The sequence below is a fragment of the Grampus griseus genome (genome assembly GCF_964374135.1).
Source record: "Grampus griseus genome assembly, chromosome: 3".
In the NCBI taxonomy this organism is placed as follows: domain Eukaryota; kingdom Metazoa; phylum Chordata; class Mammalia; order Artiodactyla; family Delphinidae; genus Grampus; species Grampus griseus.
In genome coordinates, this window is record NC_139019.1 from 88,326,797 (window position 1) to 88,353,749 (window position 26,953).

A 26,953-nucleotide genomic window follows, 5' to 3' on the forward strand; every position below is an offset into this window, starting at 1 on the left:
GATGTGCATCCATTATATATAATAATATAGTAAATAAGATTTGTTTATTTGCTTCTATTTAGAAAATTAGCAAACTATCATTTAGCTGTGTTTAAGTTGTATATCAGTTATCATGTTGGTATTGTAACACTTGGCTTCCACCATTGGCATAGGGCAATATAGTTATTTTCATTCATAACATAATAAATTGCTTATTTTTTTAGTGTTTTCCTTTGTGTCTAGCAGAACAACCTTGTACTTCTTCTCACAAGGCGTGTTGTTAAATTCAGCTTAAATATTATGTATTTTAAACCTTGGTTGTCTTCCTTTATTCTGAAGGTCTTAGTATTTATTTATTTATTTATTTAGCCCAGACACTCAGATGTAGAAAAATGAGAAACAACAGTAAATAAAAATTAAATTTCTTACATCATATCACTGACATAAATACACTGAATTCTCCAATATAGTTAGCCATGTTTAGGAAAACTAAATATTATTCTCAGAGTTGCAAGTTTTGAATCACTAGTATTATCATACATAAATTTTCAAGAAGAGCTTATCAGGATTTATTTTCTTTAATTTCATTATATAGAGAGTAAATCTGTACTTTTATGTGTTTGCTCAAATGCTTAAAACAAATAACCCACATCATGTCAGAATGATACTATATTCTATATATGCAATCCCAACTTGATGATAAATGTTTAAATTTACTGAGCTATGATTTCATACTGACTCATTAGAATGATCTGGTAATAGTTTTAGTTGAGATGTGTAGTATAACATTGGCACTGAATAGTTAATGGACTAAAATGTTATTGTTGATACTGTGGCACATTTTATATGTAATATTGCATGAAATTAAGGTAAGGATATTTGATACAGAAAAAATAAAGCTGTAGAAAAAATTGCAGTGATATGATGGGATGAGGGAGAATGAATCAAAGTCACAAGCACAATTGGAAAAAGTAAATGGATAAAAAAGATAAAGAAAAAAGAATGATTACTAATAAAGAGAAGATGAGTAAGGGAACTAAAGCAGGGGAAAAAAAGAGCAAAGTGAGGGGAAATCAGAAGGTAGTGGAGGAAGCAGAAGTGTGAGACCAAAAATGAATGACTTTTAAGAAAATATATTTTGCTAGAGATAGTGTCTCTTGTTAGAGATCCGAGAAGGTGCGTAAAAAGGCAATCGGGAGTTGGGGGGGAGACCTTCAAGATGGCGAAAGAGTAAGACGTGGAGATCACCTTCCTCCCCACGAATACATCAGAAATACATCTACATGTGGAACAACTCCTACAGAATACCTACTGAACGCTAGCAGAAGACCTCAGACGTCCCAAAGGCAAGAAAGACCCTAGGTACCTGGGTAGGGCAAAAGAAAAAAGAAGAAACAAAGACAAAAGAATATGGATGGGACCTGCACCAATGGGAGGGAGCTGTGAAGGAGGAAAAGTTTCCACACACTAGGAAGCCCCTTCATTGGCAGAGACTGTGGGGGGTGGAGGGGGGAAGCTTCAGAGCCACGGAGGAGAGCCAGCAACAGGGGTGTGGAGGGCAAAGGGGAGAGATTCCTGCACAGAGGATCGGTGCCGACCAGCACTCACCAGCCCAAGAGGCTTGTCTGCTCACCCGCCGGGGCCGGGGGTTGCTGGGAGCTGAAGCTCGGATCCCAGGGAGAGGACTGGGGTTGGCTGCGTGAACACAGCCTGAAGGGGGCTAGTTCACCACAACTAGCTGGGAGGGAGTCCGGGAAAAAGTCTGGAGCTGCCGAAGAGGCAAGAGATCATTGTTTCTGGGTGTTCCAGGAGAGGGGATTCAGAGCACAGCATAAACGAGCTCCAGAGACTGGCTCGAGCCGTGGCTATCAGTGTGGACCCCCAGAGATGGGCATGAAATGCTAAGGCTGCTGCTGCAGCCACCAAGAAGCCTGTGTGCAAGCACAGGTCACTATCCACACCTCCCCTGTTGGGAGGTTGTGCAGCCCGCCACTGCCAGGGTCCCGTGATCCAGGGACAACTTCCCTGGGAGAACACACAGCGCGCCTCAGGCTGGTGCAACGTCACGCTGGCCTCTGCCGCCACAGGCTTGCCCCGCACTCCATACCCCTCCCTCCTCCCGGCCTTACTGAGCCAGAGCCCCTGAATCAGCTGCTGCTTTAACCCCATCCTGACTGAGCGAAGAACAGATGCCCTTAGGCGACCTACACACAGAGGCAGGGCCAAATCCAAAGCTGAACCCCAGGAGCTGTGCAAACAAAGAAGAGAAAGGGAAATCTCTCCCAGCAGGCTCAGGAGCAGCAGAATAAATCTCCACAATCAACTTGATGAACCCTGCATCTGTGGAATACCTGAATGGACAAGAAATCAGCCCAAAATTGAGGTGGTGGACTTTGGGAGCAACAATATATATATATTTTTTTCCTTTTTCTCTTTTTGTGAGTGTGTATGTGTATGCTTCTGTGTGTGATGTTGTCTGTATAGCTTTGCTTTTACCATTTGTCGTAGGGTTCTGTCTGTCAGTTTTTTGTTTTTCTTCTTTTTTGAATCACTTTTCAATTTTTTTATTTTTAATATTTGCTATTTTAATAACTATATTTTATTTTATTCTTTCTTCCTTTCTTTTTTTCTCTCTTTTCTTCTGAGCCGTGTGGCTGACAGGATCTTGGTGCTCTGGCCAGGTGTCAGGCCTGTGCCTCTGAGGTGGGAGAGCCAAGTTCAGGACATCGGTCCACCAGAGACCTCCCAGCTCCACATAATATCAGATGGCGAAAGCTCTCCCAGAGATCTCCATCTCAACGCTAAGACCCAGCTCCACTCAACGACCAGCAAGCTACAGTGCTGGACACCCTATGCCAAACAACTAGCAAGACAGGAGCACAACCCCATCCATTAGCAGAGAGGCTGCCTAAAATCATAGTAAGGTCACAGACACCACAAAAATACACCACTGGATGCGAACCTGCCCACCAGAAAGACAAGATCCAGCCTCATCCACCAGAACACAGGCACTAGTCCCCTCCACCAGGAAGCCTACACAACCCACTGAACCAAACTTAGCTGCTGGGGGCCAACAGCAAAAACAACAGGAAGTACGAACCTACAGCCTGCAAAAAGGAGATCCCAAACACAGTAAGTTAAGCAAAGTGAGAAGACAGAGAAACACACAACAGATGAAGGAGCAAGGTAAAAACCCACCAGACGAAACAAATGAAGAGGAAATAGGCAGTCTACCTAAAAAGAATTCAGAGTAATGATAGTAAAGATGATCCAAAATCTTGGAAATAGAATGGAGAAAATACAAGAAACGTTCAACAAGAACCTATAAGAACTAAAGAGCAAACAATGATGAACAACACAATAAATGAAATTAAAAATTCTCTAGAAGGGATCAATCAACGGTTAAGTGACCTGGGAGATAAAATAGTGGAAATAACTACTGCAGAGCAGAATAAAGAAAAAAGAATGAAAAGAATTGAGGACAGTCTCAGAGACCTCTGGGACAACATTAAACCCACCAACATTCGAATTATAGGGGTCCCAGAAAAAGAATAGGAAAAGAAAGGGATTGAGAAAATATTTGAAGAGATTATAGTTGAAAACTTCCCTAATATGGGAAAGGAAATAGTTAATCAAGTCCAGGAAGCACAGAGAGTCCCATACAGGATAAATCCAAGGAGAAACACACCAAGACACATATTAATCAAACTATCAGAAATTAAATACAAAGAAAAAATATTAAAAGCACCAAGGGAAAAACAACAACATACAAGGGAATCCCCATAAGGTTAACAGCTGATCTTTCAGCAGAAACTCTGCAAGCCAGAAGGGAGTGGCAGGACATATTTAAAGTGATGAAACGGAAGAACCTACAACCAAGATTGCTCTAGCCAGCAAGGATCTCATTCAGATTTGATGGGGAAATTAAAACCTTTATAGACAAGCAAAAGCTGAGAGAGTTCAGCACCACCAAACCAGCTTTACAACAAATGCTAAAAGAACTTCTCTAGGCAGGAAACACAAGAGAAGGAAAAGACCTACAATAACAAACCCAAAACAATTAAGAAAATACTAATAGGAACATACATATCAATAATTACCTGAAATGTAAATGGATTAAGTGCTCCAACCAAAAGGCATAGACTGGCTGAATGGATACAAAAACAAGACCTGTATATATGCTGTCTACAGGAGAACCACTTTAGACCTAGTGACATGTACAGACTGAAAGTGAGGAGCTGGAAGAAGATATTCCATGCAAATGGAAATCAAAAGAAAGCTGGAGTAGCGATTCTCATATCAGACAAAATAGATTTTAAAATAAAGACTATTAGAAGAGACAAAGAAAGACACTACATAATAATCAAGGGATCAATCCAAGAAGAAGATATAACAATTATAAATATTTATGCACCCAACATAGGAGCACCTCAATACATAAGGCAAATGCTAACAGCCATAAAAGGGGAAATCAGCAGTAACACAATCATAGTAGAGCACTTTAACACCCCACTTTCACCAATGGACAGATTATCTAAAATGAAAATAAATAAGGAAACACAAGCTTTAAATGACACATTAGACAAGATGGACTTAATTGACATTTATAGGACATTCCATCCAAAAACAACAGAATACACTTTCTTCTCAAGTGCTCATGGAACTTTCTCCAGGATAGATCATATCTTGGGTCACAAATCAAACCTTGGTAAATTTGAGAAAATTGTAATCATATGAAGTATCTTTTCCGACCACAACGCTATCAGACTAGATATTGATTACAGGAAAAAAATCTGTAAAAAATACAAACACATGGAGGCTAAACAATATACTACTTAATAACCAAGAGATCACTGAAGAAACCAAAGAGGAAATCAAAAAATACCTAGAAACAAATGACAGTGAAAACATGACGACCCAAAACCTATGGGATACAGCAAAAGCAGTTCTAAGAGGGAAGTTTATAGCAATACAGCCCTACCTCAAGAAACAAGAAACATCTCCAATAAACAACCTAACCTTACACTTAAAGCAATTAGAGAAAGAAGAACAAAAAAACCCCAAAGTTAGCAGAAGGAAAGAAATCATAAACATCAGATGAGAAATAAATGAAAAGGAAATGAAGGAAACAATAGCAAAGATCAATAAAACTAAAAGCTGGTCGTTTGAGAAGATGAACAAAATTGATAATCCATTAGCCAGACTCATGAAGAAAAAAAAGGAGAAGACTCAAATCAGTAGAATTAGAAATGAAAAAGGAGAAGTAACAACTGACACTGCAGAAATACAAAGGATCATAGGAGATTACTACAAGCAACTATATGCCAATAAAATGGACAACCTGGAAGAAATGGACACATTATTAGAAGAACACAGCCTTCCAAGACAGAACCAGGAAGAAAAAGAAAATATAAACAGACCAATCACAAGCACTGAAATTGAGACTGTGCTTAAAAATCTTCTAATAAACAAAAGCCCAGGACCAGATGGCTTCACAGGCGAATTCTATCAAACATTTAGAGAAGAGCTAACACCTATCCTTCTCAAACTCTTCCAAAATATAGCGGAGGGAGGAACACTCCCAAACTCATTCTATGAGGTCACCATCACCCTGATACCAAAACCAGACAAAGGTGTCACAAAGAAAGAAAACTACAGGCCAATATCACTGATGAACATAGATGCAAAAATCCTCAACAAAATACTAGCAAACAGAATCCAACAGCACAGTAAAAGGATCATACACCATGATCAAGTGGGGTTTATCCCAGGAATGCAAGGATTCTTCAATATACGCAAATCAATCAGTGTGATACACCATATTAACAAATTGAAGGAGAAAAAACATATGATCATCTTAATAGATGCAGAGAAAGCCTTCGACAAAATTCAACAGCCATTTATGATAAAAACTCTCCAGAAAGTAGGCATAAAGGGAACTTACTTCAACATAATAAAGTCCATATATGACAAACACACAGCCATCATCGTTCTCAATGGTGAAAAAGTGAAACCATTGCCACTAATATCAGGAGCAAGACAAGGTTGCCCACTCTCAGCCCCAGTATTCAACAGTCTTTTGGACGTTTTAGCAACAGCAATCAGAGAAGAAAGAGAAATAAAAGGTATCCACATCAGAAAAGAAGAAGTAAAGCTATCACTGTTTGCTGATGACATGATACTATACATAGAGAATCCTAAAGATGCAACCAGAAAACTACTAGAGCTAATCAATGAATTTGGTAAAGTAGCAGGATACAAAATTAATGCACAGAAATCTCTTGCATTCCTATACAATAATGATGAAAAATCTGAAAGAGAAATTAAGGAAACACTCCTATTCACCATTGCAACAAAAAGAATAAAAAACCTAGGAATAAACCTACCTAAGGAGACAAAAGACCTGTATGCAGAAAATTATAAGACACTGATGAAAGAAATTAAAGATGATAAAAACAGATGGAGAGATATACCATGCTCTTGGATTGGAAGAATCAACATTGTGAAAATGACTATACTACCCAAAGCAATCTACAGATTCAATGCAATCCCTATCAAAGTACCAATGGCATTTTTCATAGAACTAGAACAAAAAATTGCCCAATTTGTATGGAAACACAAAAGACCCTGAATAGCCAAAGCAATCTTGAGAAAGAAAAATGGAGGTGGAGGAATCAGGCTCCCTGACTTCAAACTATATTACAAAGCTGCAGTTATCAAGACAGTATGGTACTGGCACAAAAACAGAAATATAGATCATTGGAACAGGATAGTAAGCCCAGAGATAAACCCATGCACATATGGTCACCTTATCTTTGATAAAGGAGGCAAGAATATACAGTGGAGAAAAGACAGCCTCTTCAATAAGTGGTGCTGGGAAAACTGCACAGCTACATGTAAAAGAATGAAATTAGAACACTCCCTAACACCATACGCAAAAATAAGCTCAAAATGGATTAAAGACCTAAATGTGAGGCCAGACACTATCAAACTCTTAGAGGAAAACATAGGCAGAACGCTCTATGACATAAATCACAGCAAGATCCTTTTTGACCCACCTCCTAGAGAAATGGAAATAAAAACAAAAATAAACAAGTGAGACCTAATGAAACTTAAAAGATTTGCACAGCAAAGGAAACCGTAAACAAGATGAAAAAGACAACCCTTAGAATGGCAGAAAATATTTGCAAATGAAGTAACTGACAAAGGATTAATCTCCAAAATTTACAAGCAGCTCATGCAGCTCAATATCAAAAAAACAAAGAACACAATCCAAAAATGGGTAGAAGACCTAAACAGACATTTCTCCAAAGAAGATATACAGATTGCCAACAAACACATGAAAGAATTCTCAATATCTTTAATCCTTAGAGAAATGCAAATCAAAACTACAATGAGGTACCACCTCACACCAGTCAGAATGGCCATCATCAAAAAATGTACAAACAATGAATGCTGGAAAGGGTGTGGAGAAAAGGGAACCATCTTTCACTGTTGGTGGGAATGTAAATTGATACACCCACTATGCAGAACAGTATCGAGGTTCCTTAAAATAGTAAAAATAGAACTACCATCTGACCCAGTAATCCCATTACTGGGCATATACCCTGAGAAAACCATAATTCAAAAAGAGTCATGTACCGCAATGTTCATTGCAGCTGTATTTACAATAGCCAGGACATGGAAGCAACTTAAGTTTCCATCGACAGATGAATGGTTAAAGAAGATGTGGCACATATATACAATGGAATATTACTCAGCTATAAAAAGAAACGAAATTGAGTTATTTGTAGTGAGGTGGATGGACCTAGAGTCTGTCATACAGAGTGAAGTAAGTCAAGAAGAAGAAAACAAATACCGTATGCTAATACATATATATGGAATCTGAAAGAAAAAAATGTTTCTGAAGAACCTAGAGGGAGGACAGGAATAAAGATGCAGACGTAAAGAATGGCCTTGTGGACTGGGTAGGGGGAACAGTAAGCTGGGACAAAGTGAGCGAGTGTCATGGGCTTATATATACTTTGAAATGTAAAATAGATAGCCTGTGGGAAGCAGCCACATAGCACAGGGAGATCAGCTTGGTGCTTTGTGACCACCTAGAGGGGTGGGAAAGGGAGGGTGGGAGGGAGATGCAAGAGGGAGGAGATATGGGGATATATGTATATGTATAGCTGATTCACTTTGTTATAAAGCAGAAACTAACACACCATTGTAAAGCAATTCTACTCCAATAAAGATGTTATTAAAAAAAAAATAGGCAATCAGGGAAATAGAAAGCAGTGGAAGTAAGGTAATATTTGAGTTTGGCCTAGGTGTTTATCTTTTTAAATAAAGTTTTGGGAAGAATTGTATAAGAATGTGAATTTTTTCAGCATGTAATTCTGCCTAGTTATTATGATAGACCATAGTTATATTATTAGTTAAAGACTGAACAAACTCAAATTTTCAAAAAGTACAAAAAATTGTTAATTAAGAAATTTGCACATAAGAATTTTGTTGCTTCATAGTGGAACGTGAACATTAGGTAAAGTATATTTATAATAAAAATAACTAAGCTATCAGTGTATGAAAACAGTGATCAGTTCTACTTTATTGCTTAAAAAAAAATAGAATTTGTCAATTTACAGATAGGCCTTAGTGCCTGTTAACGATGGAACCATTGTTTTACATCCTGTTTGTCTAGCCTGAAGGCAAACAATCATGAAGATCAAATATCCCACATAGTCTTTGTTTTTCATTATTTTAATAATTAACTCATTCAATGCATTCAAAACATAACTTTAGAAATTTGCAAAAAAGTGGCAGGAAGAGCATTATTATTCATGTTTTCATTTTATGTTATGCATTTGTTCAACTATCAAACTCTAATTGGTATAAAATACATTTTTCCTACCTGTGGTTACATTACCCTTTCAGTGAAAGTAGCTTTTAGTACCATCAGGCAGATTCCTTTTCAGTAGGCCGATATTTCTCACCCTTTGCAAGTGTTTGGTGCTTCTCTTACTTTTGATTATATGACATTTGATTCTTAATCTCCCCATAAAATTTCCCAGTGATATATAGCTTTAAAATTAAAGGGGTCATTATGAAATTTTTGAGAAATGTTTAAAATCCTGTGAGTTACTTGTAGTCCCCATAGAATATTATTATACTAGATCTGAAATAATTCATTACTTAGATTATTAAACTAATAACTAAATTTATATAAGAATATTAAAGAATTAAATTCACTTTTAAGGTTATTAAAAATTCATAAAAACTTTTATGTTAGTGTTGAAGTTTTATTTTGCTTGTTGACGCTCATTGAGAGGTTTACTTGTATATTTTCTATGCTGTTATATTTTAGTTTTTTTTTTTTAATGGTTTCGTATTTGGGTGCTTAATTTGAATAAGACTCAGACTTTGATTTTTGTTTTTAAACACTTTTGTCTTTGCCTCTCAAAAAGGATCTCATCTTGTGCTCAAATGTTTGAGATAAAAGCATACAAATCTTCATTGAATTCTTGGGAATTAGCCTGAACTAGGCTAAGAACAAAAATAGCCTCTTATTCTTAAGTCAAGAAAAAAATATTTTCATTTTCTTGTTCTGACTCCTCACTGCATCTTCATTTAAACCAATCTTTTTATTTCACTAAGCTCAGTATGTTTTTGCTGGAATATTCTTTAAGAATAAGGCCCAGGGAAAATAACTAACTAAACAGTTAGCCTAGTCAATCAGAAAAGCTTGTCTTATTAAGTATAACTTGTTAACTGTATTGGATTACTATACATTTTAAAAAGGAGGCTTCCCCTTCCCCATATCTTTGGCAAAAATTTTAGATAACTTAATGACAAGGAAAAGTCTATCCCCACTTAGGCTTAGAAAGCTGTGATATTTGAAGTAAAAAGCTTCATTTCATTTTTGATGTAATTATGAAGGCTTTTGGGATGCTGGGATTTTGTTGCTGGTACATCCAGCATTCTATCACTGTCAAGTTTGCAAAATTGTATTGGAATATAATTGAAATCATAGTAATTAAAACGTTCCTTCCAATGTTTCCAGGGAAGTCCCTGAAAGACCTGATAGAACCAGGCAGGGGATAAGTACAGCCTTTCCCTGTGTATGCCTGTCACACATGTACACACACACACACACTCATAGTGAGTTCACCTTACATTTCGTAACAGTATTGTCTAGGAGCCAGGAACAGAAGATCTCTATAAGTTTCCCTTCCTACCCAAAAGAAACTAATAAACCCAGAGGACTGACATGTAATCCCTATGAAATAGCAATGTAAGTTCCTTCCTATTTACTCCTCTTTTTTAAACAAAGAAACAAACATAATTTTTTTTTCCCCCAAAATGTATTCCTCACCTTCAAATCCTTAAATGAATTTCTCAGTGTTAGTTCACCTTTTGTATTTCAAATGCCCTTCTGACTTAATGAATTTTCCAGGCTCTTCATTCTCACAATTCTAAATAAATCAAAATTTGGGAGGATAGGTTGATTAGGACAAGAAATCAAGCATGTGATATCCTTGTTTGTGATGCTTTTCTATTATGTAGACCTTTTTTGAGAGATAATAGTAAAAAAGTTTTTTGCCAAGAGGTGACATTGAATTTCTTATTTTATTGATTTTTTTTCCCTCTGGAAAAAAGCAATAAAACACTTTGCCATTGGTGAGACTTGGAAATATTTGTATAACAGTAAAATATTTAGTATTTTCTGTATTGAAATGCACTGTGACAAAATTTTGAGGAAATATTTAATCATTTTGACCACCTACTTTAAGAATTATAAACTATTAGTATCAGTATACACAAAAAGTTAATTTTGTATGGATTATGCATTTGTTTTTAAAAATAATACTTTTTTAATCTAATAGTTGTGGCTAGTTCTTTATATAATTTACTTTTTAATCCCATTTTTGGGAATACAATTTAAAATTTCTTTGAAATATAGTATTTATCATAACTAGTACTAAAAGAAAAAGGCTTATTTAGCTTATAAACAATTTCCATGTACAGTCACATCATGTATGCAATTAAATAATGAAAGAATATCATAGTGGTAGAAGTAGAAACCAAACTGCGGACTCTTTGAAAAAGTATGATTGGGATTTCTCAAGGTTTTTTTTTTTTTTTTTTTTTTTGCGGTACGCGGGCCTGTCACTGTTGTGGCCTCTCCCATTGCGGAGCCCGGGCTCCGGACGCGCAGGCTCAGCGGCCATGACTCACGGGCCCAGCCGTTCTGCAGCATGTGGGATCTTCCCGGACCGGGGCACGAACCCGTGTCCCCTGCATCGGCAGGCGGACTCTCAACCACTGCGCCACCAGGGAAGCCCAAGGTTCTTTTTTTGTTTTGTTTTGTTTGTTTTGTTTTGTTTATTGTTTCTTGCGGTACGCGGGCCTCTCACTGTGGTGGCCCACTCCCGTTGCGGAGCACAGGCTCCAGACGCGCAGGCTCAGCGGCCATGGCTCACGGGCCCAGCCGCTCTGCGGCATGTGGGATCTTCCCGGACCGGGGCACGAACCCGTGTCTCCAGCATCGGCAGGCGGACTCTCAACCGCTGCACCACCAGGGAAGCCCCCAAGGTTCTTTTTTTAAATCAGTCGGATGGGTTTTGGATAATATAAAATGGAACTTTGACCAGTAAGTTTTAAGCCTCTTCGTGTGGTACAAAACAATGCAGGCTCTCTTCAAAACTAGTTCTCATTTACCAGAAAGGTACCGTATTTTGTCCCTATGTAGAGTTCATAATATCAACCTGAAAAACCTGATTGATGTGTGAATATTTGTCTTTCATTTATTAATTCTTATTTTTCCAATTTATGACTTTCTCATGAGGCATTGTGCATATTTTGAGAACGTTAAGGATTAGTGCATATTATTATACCTTACCCATAAAGTACTCTTACTGCCTGGGGCAATTTAGTTTCTGTGGGTGATAAATATAAGCAAACAAAAAACTTTTTACTTTTTTGCAATCAGAAAATGTGTGATTTCATCTATTATTAATTAGAAACTTTTCAACGAAACATAACTAGCTCTTAGTTATCTCTATTTGTTATTAGCACTTGGCCTCCTAAAATAACAGATAATTTGCTTTCCTGCTGTGCTCATGACTTATATTCCTCCCTTCTTTTTGCCATATGTTTGTAATTGAACATTGGTGGTTTCAATGAAGCTATTTCACCTAAGGCTTTGTCTGCCATTGCTGTACAGGATCAGGACCAGCCATGTGGCAGAGGTAATGGTTAAGGAAGTCAGGGGAATAAGGATAAGAATGAGAAGGCACAGCAACAGAGCAGCATCAAATGAAGACTTAGTGCTCCTGGGACCCTTGACATGGACAGTCCACAGCCCATGTGATTAAGAGTTAATTCCATAAAAAGATATAACTGAACTTTTAAAATGAAGTTATTTTATGGTAAATTTCTCTGATCATACTCTCTTTTCATCATAATTCTCTGATTGAAAAATTTTAAATATATGGATTTATTTTATGACATGGTGAATAAGACTATAAGTGCCAACTTTAAATGTTGATGTTTTGTGTACCTATGTATGATAGATAGAAAAAACAAATAACCTTCAAGTATTTAAGGATATGTATTTGTGCTAAGCTTCAGCACCAGTGCTCTAGGATGTATTTTCTTTAAAAATTATGAAAATTTCAGATTCATCATATAACTTTTAATTGGTTAATTAAAGGGAAGAACATAGGTAAGAAGTATTTATAATTGCTGTTAGCTTTACCAGAAAAAAATTGCTATTTTCTCTAATTTAGTTTTTTTTCAATATTTGCTCAAGTTCTGTGATACGATCCCCATTATTGAGAAGCCTCTGGCAGAACAGGATTGGTACCATGGTGCAATTCCCAGAATAGAAGCGCAAGATCTGTTAAAACAACAAGGAGACTTCTTGGTCCGAGAGAGTCATGGGAAACCTGGTGAATATGTCCTTTCTGTATTTTCTGATGGACAAAGGAGACACTTTATCATACAATTTGTTGATGTACGTTTCCAATTTAGTTTTTATGTATATTTTGATATAGTTAATTGAGGTATAATTGTAATAAATGATGAATAATTTGTGATAAATGCCTGTAACACTAACTTTAGCACTTAATTTTTCTTTTTTCTGAATTCCGTAAGTAGAGTGCTCTAAAATTCACTAAAATTTTAACCTTTTTAAGGAAATACATATTTTAAAATTTAAAGTTAAGAATAGTTGTTACAATTTACATTAAATTTAAATACATAAATATTTAATGTTTTAAGTTAACTTTGAACATTAATGATCCTTTATATTAAAAATAAAAAGAAATAATGTGATTATCATAATTTTTTTAGAGAAACTTAATTATGAATTTTATGCTCTTGAAACCAGCCCTTGAAATTGCTCAAAAATGTTACCATGAGAGATTTTTAAGAATATTATATTAAATAGTAATAATGAAGTACCTTAATGAATGGGACAGTGATAGTTGAATTGTTTTTATGATTCTTTGAGTATTAAGGGTTTTTTTCCACTTATATATAAGCTATTATTTGTTGGCATTAATGAACAATAAATAGATATCGAAGAAAAATTTTTAAACTGGTCTGGGCATATTGCTTATTCTAATACTGATTTATTTATTGAAGTTTAAGTATTGTAAACTTATTTGTTACATTCTTTATTAAGCACTCAACAGATGAAGAGTGATCTCAAAATTTTGTTTAACTTTACCCACTGAGAAATTTTTAATATTTTTGTCATAGGAAGGAATTGATGCCTCTATTTGTCATTTTTTACCCCATCATATCAAATGGCATGCATTTTCAAGCTGGCTGTCTGTAGGATTTCAGTTTATGTCCAGGCACTATAGTGATGCTAAGTACCGTACAAGAAGATTGAACCATTATCATTACATGAACTTCAGAGGGTTTTAGGAACATATATGTTCAAGTTCATATATAGTTCACATATATATAAGTTCTAGTGATAATATATATTGCATATTATATTATCTATCTACTATATAGATATAATTCTGAGGTAAAATTCACATACCATAAAAGTAACCATTTAAAAGTTGCATTTAGTATAGTCACATCTAGGGATTATATTTAAATGAAAATAGATGCTGTTCAGATGGGTTAAAATAAGTATATTAAAGTATATATTATAATTTTCATACTACTTGTTAATTTTGCATAGTATTCAGACTTCAACTTGATAATTATATTTGCCTACTCTTATACATCCAACCTGTTTCTAATAGTATGTCATCCCTTACTTTCTTTAAATTTGTATGTGCCCTTAAATTATGGATGTAGATAACCTTCCTTATTACAACCAGTGACCATGTTGACAATATTTATAAAATGGTATGAGAATTGTAGAAGGAAAGATGGTAGGTAAACTATAAACTACAACTTATATGAATGTTTCCTTCTATTTTCTAAGCTCTAAAAGTTACTCTTTGAAATATGTCATACATTAAATAAGACTGAAATATTTCCCTTATTACCTCTTATAGTTTAAAATATAACTGTAGGAATTTAACTTAGTACTTTTAGAAACAAAATGGAAAGGGTCCACTTGCAAATTATCACTTGTCTTTAACATTGCCATTTTGTTTTAAGTAACTAAAGTGAACAGCATAATATATTCTAAAAATAAGATATTGTTACAAGTTCACATTTAAAGATTTTATTCGGCTTCCTCTGTCATTGAAATTTTGCAAAGATCTCTTTTAAAGAAGAGAGTACTTGTATTTCTGTAAATGCCTCAGGTTTTCCACTGCCTAATTTTATTTAATTTGCCCTCATTATATAATGTTGAGTTCTTCAATCAGTTGAAAAATAAGAGTTTTAAGGTGAAATCGACTGTTTGGGGAAATTTTAATTCTTTTTCTTCTTGTGGAGGTGAATCTTACTTGGTCTAAAATTATCCCATTTCCTTCCTCATATACCTGTTGTCTGGAAGGGGTTTATAAATGGGGGAAGTCATTACCAGATATTTAATGATTGCCTATTATATTCCAATCAATGAATTTATAATCCATTAGTAGATTATAAAAGCTGTACATAAATGTGGGGTCAGGTGTCCTAAGTGAGGAAGACATAAGGAAATATAGGATTTTGTGGAAAAAAAGTCACATAGTAATCAATGAAAACTTGGGTTTCAGGCCCAGATAAGTACTTTACAAGCTCTGGTTTAGGAAGTAATTGGGGGTAATAGCTGATACACTGATTGTGAGAGTCAAACAGTGAATATATTCTTTGTAATGTGTGAAGTGCTATGCAGATCATTAGGCATTTTTACCATTGTTTGAACACTTTATTTGGAAAAACATACAAATGTACTTTGTATGAAATATCAGTGTAATTGGAAAAGTTAACTTAAAAATTTTCTTTTGGTTCCTATTGAGATTTATTTGTGAAATTTAAATAGTAATGAAAGTATTATTTTAGAATTTATATATTTAAGTTTGAGGTATTCATTGATTACAAATAACGTTATTTTTAGCAACATTATCTCTGTCAACTAGAGTCTAGTTTGGCAGTTGTTTTGAAGCTTTATTTTTGTATGCATATCACAGTTATTTTTTTTAACATGGTGTGAAACTCTGCATGCTGTGAACATTATGACTGATCAAGATGGATGCAGATACTTTAGATTTTTACATTTTTTACTACTCTAGCAGAGAATATCTGGTGTTTTAGCTAGTTCAAGCAAGGAGAACTGTACTTTTTATTGGACACTAATTACATTAATTTCATAAAGCCAGATATATTAAGCATAGCTAAGTATCTGAATCTCAGTGTAATTCTAGTGTTATTTACTGACTTATTCCATAGTTACTAACCTGTTTATGGTGCTTGATGTAAAGCCATAGTTAGAGTTTGTACCTAAAACTGTTTATCTTTTGTCATAAATATTGACAGATTTTCATAGAGATTCAAATAGCATTGTTTCATTTGATAAGTTGATATATAATCAAATCCTTGCTTTTGTATAAGGTAAACAAAAAGAAGTGATAAAACAAAGTACTTCAGAAAAAAACTTTTTGCGCTATTATTAATAGTAAAATACCAATTCATATTGCTCTAATTTTATTTATCTGACACATATTTGCTAAAAACACATTTTGGCAGAGTATCATGTTATGCAGTGTAGGGAGGTGAAACTGAAAATGTATGGCCTACTGCTCGGTGAGCTTAAGACCTGCTAGGTGAGACATTAGTAGAATTCATGAACAGAGAAACATTAAAGATGCAAATTTAAGGATAATTGAGCCAGACATTTGAATTAACATCTGGTGATGAATTTAAAAATCACAACATAGTAAATATTTTAAAATAAAACCTGGAGGAACATCCTCTACATAATGGCATATCATCCTTTTTTATTCATTCATTTCAATCAAAAAATACTAATTGAGCAAGTATTCTATAGAGTCCAGGGATACGGGCCAATAAAACAAAAATAGCACAGAAGTGGAGGCTGTGAGTAGTTACTATGTGAAATTGGGTAGCTCAGTGTATTGTATCATCAGTTCATTCAACAGATATCTATTGGATGTGTATCATATGCTGAGTTTCACTTTAAAGTGATGGATGTATTCTCTGAATGTACCAGACAGGTTTACTTTGTTTTTTTTGCCACAATCTCTAGGCTCTTCGAACTACCTTTTAAATTCATACTGTGGATCTTAAGAAAGACTAAGTGAAAGTATATACAGACCCAAAACTTGTTTGTATGACAATTCCAAGTTTGTGTTCTTATCCTTGTACACTTAAGATTATTTTAACTGTTTTACTCCAGCCATTCAAAGATTCAAGAGAAGGCAATACGTTCCTTGAAGTCAAAATGAAATCAGCATAAGATATCATTTTCTGTGCCCCAGACACACAATTAGGGACCTAGGAGACTTCCTTCTTAACAATAAAGCAAAGCCATTCCAAATCCTTATTAATTAGTTTCCAGGAAATACTAATTGAGTGAGTACTTTTAAGACACAGAGATATAATGGTGGAGCTTACAGTCTAGTGGGGAGGCTCACGGTCATTCGTAAATCACACGCAATATATGTAATTATAAACTTTATTAAGTGCTCTAAAGATACACAGTGCTATGAACACTTTTAACTGGAAAACTTAAGGAAATTACGTTTGAGACAACATCTGAAGAATGAATGAAAGTTAACTAGGAAAAGCCTTACCAAAATGTTACTAATTTTATTCCTCAGATTCCCCAACAATCCTTCCTGTTTACTGGTTTAACTAGTAATATAACTAGTCAGTGTGCTTTTTTTATTTGAGAAAGCTAAAATTTATGTTTTACATTTTTATTGTTGGGTATTACCCAAAAAAGGAGTGTTCTAGCCTTTTGTTTTTATTCAGCTTATTCATCTTGGCCTCTTTCAGAAATGATTTTCCCTCTTTCCTTTTTATTTTTTTCTTATGCGTGCTTATCCTTGATGGTTTCTCAGGAGATCTACTCAGATCTACTACTACTACTACTCAGATCTACTCAGATCTAATATTTCAAATTACACATTCATTGAATCCCCTTCTCATTTTTGTGTGGTTATTCTGTTCTGACTTCCTTGCATAATAATAGTCCTCTGGAAATATGTGTAGCAACAAAATCTGATTCTACTTTTTATTGTTTTTCATCTATATGCATGATTGATTCTTAAGTAGCACAGTGATAAATCAGGAATGAATTCTAGATATAGTGAATGTTTTAAAAACAAAAATATTGCATACTCTTAGTAAAAATTCAGAAATATGTATCACAGAACATGTGCTTCACAGTTAATACGCCCTTGCGGGCTCGCTGTATATTCTTTGAGATCTTAAAAATATATTTTAATTGTGTGCAACTATGTAATTCTTATTTTACAAAGATTGATTCATAACATATTTTTTATTTATACTTATTTTTAAATGATATATTACATGGTTTTTTTAAATGTAATACAAATGACTATCAACAAAATGATCTTCGTAGGAATTTGTAGAAATTTATTTTTTACTACTATTTTTTATTGCTTCTTTTGGAATTCACATAAGAGGTCATTAGTAGCTCCAAAGAGAAATCTCTTATTTGAAAGTTAATGTGGATTCTCTCTGTCACATTATTAGTAAAGCCATGTAGAAAAAATTTAAAAAGAATTCTCTATATGTGAACCCAACCTCAGGTCATCTGAACTATAAGAAATTTACACAGATTTGTACAAAGTCAAATGTAATATTCAGAATTTTGAATGTATCAAGAAACAAGTCCTCAACATTTTTGGTGAATGTATTCTTTTTTTATTTTTAATTGTAGTACAGTTGACTTCTAATATTACCTTTGTTCCAGGTGTACATCATAGTAATTTGATATTTGTGTACACTACAAAATGATCACCGTAAGTCGTTACCATCTGTCACTATACAAAGTTATTACAATATTATTGACTATATTCCCTATCCTGTACAATACATCCTCATGACTTATTTGTTGTTTAGCTAGAAATATGTACCTCTTAATCTCCCTTACCTATTTCTTTCATCCCTCTACCCTCTTCCCCTCTGGCAACCACCAATTTCTTCCCTGTATCTATGAGTCTGTTTCTATTTTGTTATGCTTGTTTGTTTTGTCTTTTAGATTCCACATATAATATTTATCTTTCTCTGACTTATTTCACTTAGCATGATACCCTCTAAATCCATCCATGTTGTCGCAAATGGCAAGGTTTCATTCTTTTTTATGGCTGAGTAATAGTGCATTGTGTGTGTGTGTGTATCTTGTTTTTTATGCATTCTTCTTTAGCCATTCATCTATTGATGGACACTTAGGTCTCTTCCATACCTTGGTTATTGTAAATAATGCTGTAGTAAACATAGGGGTGCATGTATCTTTTCTAATTACTGTTTTTTATTTTCTTCAGAAAAATACCAAGAAGTTGAATTACTGCATCATATGGTAGTTCTCTTTTTAGTTTTTTGAGGAAACTCCAAACTTTTTTCCATAGTGGCTGCACCAATTTACATTCCCACCAGCAGTGCATGAGGGTTCCGTGAATGTATTATTCTTGACCTTAGTTGCTTAGGTGAACTTTATAAGCAAACAGCCATAGCATCATTTTTAGATTCATTACATTATCTTCATCTTTAAGGAAGTGAATTAATTGGTTTTGCACTGTTTTAGGACTCAGAACTTCACTGATGTCAGAGGAATTGTTTTAAACAAATACTTGCTAGGAATCAGTTTCTCATTTTAGCCCATGAAGGAAGTACTGCTGCTTGTATTACTGTATTAGTTCATCATGATTACTGTGTCAATGGCAGAAAACTACCTTTAGATTAAAAACTAGATATGTTCTTAAGAAAGGAAAACTGAAAATTCCTATTATTTTATTCTCTATTTCTCTAGTTATAAGAGGTATATTAGAAATTTATATAAGGCTTTATGACACTAGTGGCTGACTTTAAAATTTCATTCTGTGTGAACTTCATCTCATTACTTACTTTTTATTAAACATTCTACAGGGGCATCTTGAGTTTGTGTGAGTGTGTGAACTTTCCAGTATTCATTTCTATGTTAAGTTGTCTTACTTTAACTTTATAGTCATTTTATATGCATTGCATTTCATTTATTTCGCACACTTTTATTTATCCAGGCAATATATGCCAGGCACTGTTCTTGACCAGAGGGATACTCAGATGAACAAAACAAAGATAAAAATTTATCATCTCATGAGCTTATATTCTAGAGGAGGAGATAGGCAATAAACAAGATACATAAGTAAAATATATGTGATGTTAGATAGTGATAAATTCTAAGGAGAAAAATTTAGTAAGGAAAAGGAGGTAAGAAGTTTAGTTGGGGTGAGAAAATGGATATTGGATGGCCTGAGTAGACCTCACTGAAAAGGTGACATTTGATGAAAGACTAGAAGGAAGTAAGGGAGCCATTACCCAAACGGCCATCCAAGGAACTATTTTCAAGCAGCAAGTGTAAACTCCCTGAGGAGGGAATATGTGTAGTGTGTTTATAAAACAAGAAGAAAATGAGTGTGGCTGGAGGGGACTGAGGGGGGATGGGGGATTTGGTAAGAGATGAGGTGACAGAGATGATAGAGGACAGATTAGAGGGCCCTAACGACCATGGTAAAGACTTAGGCTTTTATTCTGAGGGAGGTAAAAATTTTGTGCGAAATAATGGAATGGTCTAACAGGATTTCCTGGCTCTTTACTAAGAGACTGAAGAAAGACAGAGGGAGAAACTGTGTGTGTGTGTGTGTATGTGTGTTTGTGTATGTATATACACACATACATATATACACACACACACACACACACATATACTTCATTGAGGAATAATAAGCAAATATAATTGTATATATGTAAAGTGTACAACATGATGATTTGGTACACATTGTAGAATGATTGCCAAGATCAAGGTAATTAACACAACCATCATCCCACGTAATTAACTCTTTTTTTGTGTGTGTGTGGGAATGTTTAATATCTACTCTCAGGAACTTTCAAGTATACAAGACCATATATTTGGTTCAGATATTACTGTTATTATTACGTGTTACACATCTGTAACATTTTACCTTTCTTCATGTCTTATTTTCATGTAAGAATGCCTTCTAGGATATTTGGTTATTTACAGATAATCATTATTCCTTGAGAACATGTAATTTACACTTTTAAGTGTCCTTTGAAAATGTTTCTTATCATATATCCAGATTTGGAATTATTTTTGTAATCCAAGGTTTATTATTTGTATGATGACTTAATAATTGAGTGTGTACTGTATACTAAGCAGTGATTTGCATGTTTATACTTGTTCAGGCCTCACACTTTTTGTGTGAGGACGTCCAAATATTATTTCTGTTTTGAAATAAACTGAGGCATTGAGAGAAATTGCTCAGTGCATTGCACATCTAGTAATAGACTACTGTCCTTAGTGTGAAATATTCTTAAATATCTTTACTAATATATCATAGCAGGTCTGGCTGTTGTATGCAACAGTTCTTTAGTCAGTTTATTAACAACTGCCTTGAATTGACCCTTAACACAAACTGCCTTGAGTTGAACTATATAGTTAAGTGTTAAAATAAGCTAGTGCATGTTTGTTCCTCACTTGATGAAACGAAAATATTCATTTACAAAGCTGTATATAAATTAGATTCTGATAAATTGAATCTAATTTTATATTATGGAAAAGGAAGTTCGTGTTTTTTTATCCTTTAACTGGGAAAATAATCTTCCAGTAATGTAAATAGTATCCAAATTTAGAGAGTTTTGAAATTTCTTATTTCTTAGCATAGAGTTTTCTTAAAATGGAGCATGTTTGTATCTGTATTTGTACACATCACCCGTATATATACAGGTGAATACTTTGTGAACAATCAAATGGAAGCCTTTATTACATCACACTGTATTGTAACACTTTTTGCATTGAAAAACAGGCCCAATAAGATATTTTTTTCTTTGCTAAACTTATTGCCATCAATTCATCCCTATGATTACTGACCTACATGCCTGTTTGAAATATGAAGACAGAGAAAAGGGGTCTTGACAGAGTTTGGCAAAATGTTACTAACTTGATGTTTTGAAATCAAAAAGTGCTACGATTTGACTATGCTGATATATGCAGTTTTGTGTCTGCAGCATTTTATTTCTTTATCAAATATAAGTGAATGTGAATGACTGTGTGGTTTTGGTGAAAGAATAATACATGAATAACCCCAGTGTAGAAAAACCAATCAATACTGTATTGATAAAAGGGAAATAAATGATCATCAGAGGTATCCTTAAAATACTTATTATTATATTGGATATACTTCCTCAACCTTTTGACATTATTTTTTATCTTGAAAATTTTATCAAATGGAACATATAAGCAAACATATATACACATATTTCTTGTTCCTTAACTTAAATGTATCCCATGCTTTATTTCCTTTGGTTATTATTTTAGCAAAATGCATTCCAGGTCTGTAAGTTTTTCTTTTTCGTCTTTTTTGTTTTTTAGTAATCTGAATTATATTTAGTCATTATGAAAATTAATTTCTTGATGCAAAGGTAAATTTTTTTAGCATGTTGGAATTTTTTTATTTTTACCATCGTAACCATTTTTAAGTGTATAATAGTTCAGTAGTGTTCAGTATCTTCACATTGTTGTGCAATAATAGTTTTTCTTAAATGGAACTTTATTGATGAACGTAATGTTGCTGAAGCAATGTCTTCATATTTATTCTACTTTATTGTCCTTTCTCCAGAACATGTATCGTTTTGAAGGCACTGGGTTTTCAAATATCCCTCAACTTATAGACCATCACTATACAACAAAACAGGTCATCACTAAGAAATCAGGTGTAGTTCTGCTGAATCCTATTCCTAAGGTAGGTGCATATATTCACCTTTTTTTTTTTGAGACTGCTTTGTGAGTTATTCCCCACAGTAAATAAAGTTCTTAGATTATTTATAGAAGTTTGGAAACAATTATAGTCAAAACATGGAATTTCCTTGGTTTTATTAAGATGGGAGATGGGTTACCTTTTTATTCAGTGTTTGCAAATGGCCTGTTTTTTTTCTTTTTCCTTCCCAGTTTTTCTTGAAAGACTGGAGGCCTTCCTTCACACTATAAGGTTCAGACTTTAAAGGCTCAGTTTATAAAAGATTCTGAGATGTAGAAGTCAAAGAAAATGTCCAGCAATCAAGAGTAAATTAGAATTTCAATTTTGGGTGTTAAGGTTACAATATATTATAAGACACTGGAATTTTTTAAAACTACACTACTCTTCACAAAGCCAGTAAATCATAACTTCACTATGTACAACCAGGTAGCTGGGCGAGAGATTGTTCTAGGTCATTTTTACCTCTAAGATAGAACAGATTGCTTTCATGAGCTTTAAGAGATTTGCGAGGTATGAGGCAGGTTTGTGTTTTTAAGGTAAAACCTGTGGAGCCTGGCCTGGGAGGAACAATGGAGCTGGCTTAACTTCTGAGCACTTTTAATGTTCCAGGAATTGGGTTGGGGTCAACAAAAGTCCCTTTCCTTTGGGGGCCGTCTCATGTGAAGAACAGTGTAGAAATAGGAAAGTCATAAAACCTGGTAGGTTAATATTTGCTGACTTGAGGTTTACATATCTAGGGATGACTTTTAATATGAAGCAAGTGTTATTCCCAAGAATGCTAGTATATAATCCAAATTCACCTAAAACTTTTAAAACTTAATAAACAATTGTTATATTTCCCTTTGTTAGTCTGGAACATAGTGTCTATAGTTGTACTTGTATTATATTAGTCAGTCTTTATTGAGGGGCTGAGTTTTAACATTCTGCTCACAGAAGATTTTAACAGTCAGTTGCTAAATATTAATTCTGTGGCTAAGGAATTGTCCTTCTTGCATAATTTTCTAGAATTCTGAGATGGGCTCATTCTTTGTTCATATTTTTCCAGTCACTTTTTTTTACGTCTAATTGCAAAAAAACCCTATAAAAATTCTCCTTTAGTCTGGAACAGGTTGTCATATTTTAACTCTAGTAAAAAAAAAAAAAAAAAAGTTCTATTAATGTTTTCTCTTTCATCAACGAATAACTGCTGTTGTTTTACAGAATTCTAAGAGTTCTTTTTTTTTAGTTAAGGTCATCTATTCTCGTGGCTTCATTTACTATTAATACATCAGTGACTTGCAAATTTATATTTCCAGCTCAGATATATATCTTTCCCACATCTAAAAATTTTCTACTTTTCACCTAAAACTGAGTTTATCACTTTTAAGTATAAAATTTGTTCTTCCTTTTTAATAAGTGGTACCACCAAATACCTAGCTGCTCAAACCATTAATCTGGGGGTCCTTTGACATCTCTTCACCACTGCCCTTCCTCCAGCACTTTAAGTGACAGGAGTTTTGTATACTTAATTGTACATGTGAAAGTTTGAACTCAATTCCAGTATATCCCAATATGAAGTAAAGTTCACTGCAGTGAAGATACTTTTCAACCGCGTTAGGTTATTGAGATACACCTGAGTTTTCAGAGATAGTGACGTCTCATTTCACAAGCCAACCTAATATTTACATTGTCTCCTTGCTTAGCCAGGTCTAAACTGAGAGATCAAAGCCATAAAAGAGGCACATAAAAATGCTCATCTGGGCTTGGGTAGGAGCATATAATTGCAAATAAAGCTATATCCCTCATAATATAAAATTGTCCATGAAATGAGCTTAGATAAATGGAGTAGATTCTCTGGACTGTTACATAGCCAATTATTCTCTTTCTCCCAAACCCCCAGCACTGGCTGTGGAGCTGAATATCCCATCATTTTATAGCACTATCTATGAAAATAACTAAACTGAAAGCTATAGAAGATTAAGGGGCTACATATGATTGTTTTATGAGGTAGAAATTCGAAGTTAATCTAGCTATTAACCTGATCTAAAGTACTGATATTTGAAATATGCAAGTAATTATCTCAGTGTGTGGTAAATATTGGTATGCATTTGATTTAAAGAATCATATCACTCTTTTAAAAGAAAATCGCAAAGCAGAGGTTATGAAAGTAGATAATTTTCAATTATGAGTGGAGAACAAATTGATATGGATTTTTTTTATGGTGGTATTATCTGTTATGTATCTTCCTTTGGGAAGTGTTTGTACTCTTATAACTGGAATCTCTTTCTTGATTTAATTTGTGTAAGAAGTTAATGTCTTTGACCATATAATGTGCTGTAAAACATCTAATTTCCATCTTGCCAGACTTCAGTTTTAGCCTACATAAAGAATGCTATTTTGGTCTCAATATAATTTCTGTTTATAGTAACTTACTTCTCTCTTTCCATTTATTTCTCTCTTACCCATGAGAATGTATGTATAACATCATATGACTAACTAGAGGACACAGTGGCCAAGGGAGTCTCTTTCTTATCTCCAGAGGTACAGGAAACTACGCAATCTAAATTAGAGAAAGTATTTAACTTTCTCATGATAATAAAGCTAATGAGTGCCCTACCCACTCATGCCCACCCTCCACTGGCTGATTTCTCCTACACTACCTCCCAAAGCCTGTGTAAAGATATGGGAGTGAAGGTCATGTTGTACACGGGTTTTTGATCACTCATAATCATCATCTTTATAATTAGGAAACACTTTGGGATGCACAGGGCCTGTTCTTTATTTAGTTTAGTCTCTGTTCAAATGTCATTTCATCAGAGAGGCCTTTTCTGACTACCATGTGTGAAATAACACCTTACCTCCTTATGTTCCCCTCTTCTTAATTTCTCTTTGTTATGGTTATGTTTACCTGACATTATATTGTATTATGTATTTTTAGTTGTCTGTCTTCCCCCAAGAGAAATGTAAGTTCCATAACGGCCAGAATTACATTTAATAATCAGTGCAACTATATCTGCAGTACCTAGAACAGTGCTAGCCCCTAGTAGGTGTTCAGTAAATATTTTCTGAAGAATTTAATTTACTGACCAATTCCTAGAAGCCAGGTACTTCCAAGCTTTTTATATGCATTAACTGTATATATTCCTATGAAGTAAGTATTGTTATTAACCCCATTCAATTATAAATCAGGAACTGAAGCTTAAATGGTAAATGACTTGCACAAGATAACACAACTCTTAAGAGGCAGAGCTGGGATTCAAGCCCGTGTTCTTAACCATTATCTGTCTAGATTGTAGAGTCTAGATTTTAGACTTTAGAGAAAAAAGTGTTTATTTTAAGGAACATGGATGCGGGTTTAAGGGAAAAGAAGTGTCTTTGATTCCATAAAATGTCAAATTGAAAAAGTCTTTAACATAGCAAAATATAGGTCTCTGTAAAAGGTAAATTATTAAACAGTAATATCAGGTGACAGAGCTGGGATTTTAGGTAAAATATAGGACTTTGTAAGATATAGGTAAGGAAGACATCTAGTTCAACTTTAACATTTAAATGTTGCCTTGAAAGTTTGTTAAGTTTAATATTTCTTCAGATTTAGCTGTTTAAAACATTTTTTTCTTTCTGAATGGAAGTTAAAGTTCATGATTAAATTCAGGCAAGTTAGGAGTGAGTTGCTAAGTTGAACCTTAGACAAATGACTTGCCTGCCGGCTTAAATCAATTAATTGTGGCTTTTTGATCAGAATTTGGTATAGCATGCCAGAATATTAGAAACAGATTTTTGCGAGGAGAGTAAATCTTTCTGTGACTGAAACTAACTTGTCATAAGGTTCCTGATAACAGCATTCTTGATCAAACACATGCAAACAAAGAACAGTTTATGAGAGGAGAGCTTGAAGTTTCAGATCACTTAAAGACTATTAATTTTACTTTATACTTGAGTAATATAGTTACTTCTTCCAGTACTTACCAGATGACTTGTTTTTTATAAAAGGATGTAACTCAGGAAAAGTCAAATTTTCTCTGTGGATTTTGGAAACTGTAAAATACCTTATACTTTCCTGTTTAAAAACTTTTTTTACAGGACAAATAGAACAGAAGGCAAATTTGGAAGACTTTAAATTGTGAAGGAAGAAAAAAAATACATTTATTGAGTATATAGTCTGTTGATAACACTCCACTTCTATTATTATTATTATTTTTTGTTTGCGGTACGCGGGCCTCTCACTGTTGTGGCCTCTCCCGTTGCGGAGCACAGGCTCCGGACGCGCAGGCTCAGCGGCCATGGCTCACGGGCCCAGCCGCTCCGCGGCATGTGGGATCTTCCCGGACTGGGGCACGAACCCATGTCCCCTGCATCGGCAGGTGGACTCTCAACCACTGCGCCACCAGGGAAGCCCCCACTTCTATTATTTTAAAAATATTTTCAACAACTGTGAACTGAGTAGTAGTATTATCCCCATTATTAGGTGAGGAAACCCGGAGGTTGTAATGAACCTAAGCCACATTTCTCGTAAATTTCAGAGTCGTGACCTGAAAATGATTCTGTTCTGTTCATCATCTTTTTACTACAACCTCAGCTAGCATAAATTTTAA

The 26,953-nt window shown here is 34.5% G+C and overlaps 1 protein-coding gene across 3 annotated transcripts in view; it reads left to right on the plus strand.

Moving 5' to 3' along the window:
• FER (FER tyrosine kinase) overlaps window positions 1-26,953 on the plus strand; it is a 466,095-nt gene that overhangs the window by 214,449 nt on the left and 224,693 nt on the right. For 2 of the 3 annotated variants that reach the window (XM_082651708.1, XM_082651707.1), the window contains 3 exons: window positions 204-251; window positions 12,776-12,979; window positions 22,245-22,367. In XM_082651708.1, coding sequence (XP_082507834.1) covers window positions 204-251; window positions 12,776-12,979; window positions 22,245-22,367 — 375 coding nt within the window. The remainder of the gene's footprint in view (window positions 1-203; window positions 252-12,775; window positions 12,980-22,244; window positions 22,368-26,953) is intronic. The other variant, XM_082651709.1, reaches the window with a different exon arrangement.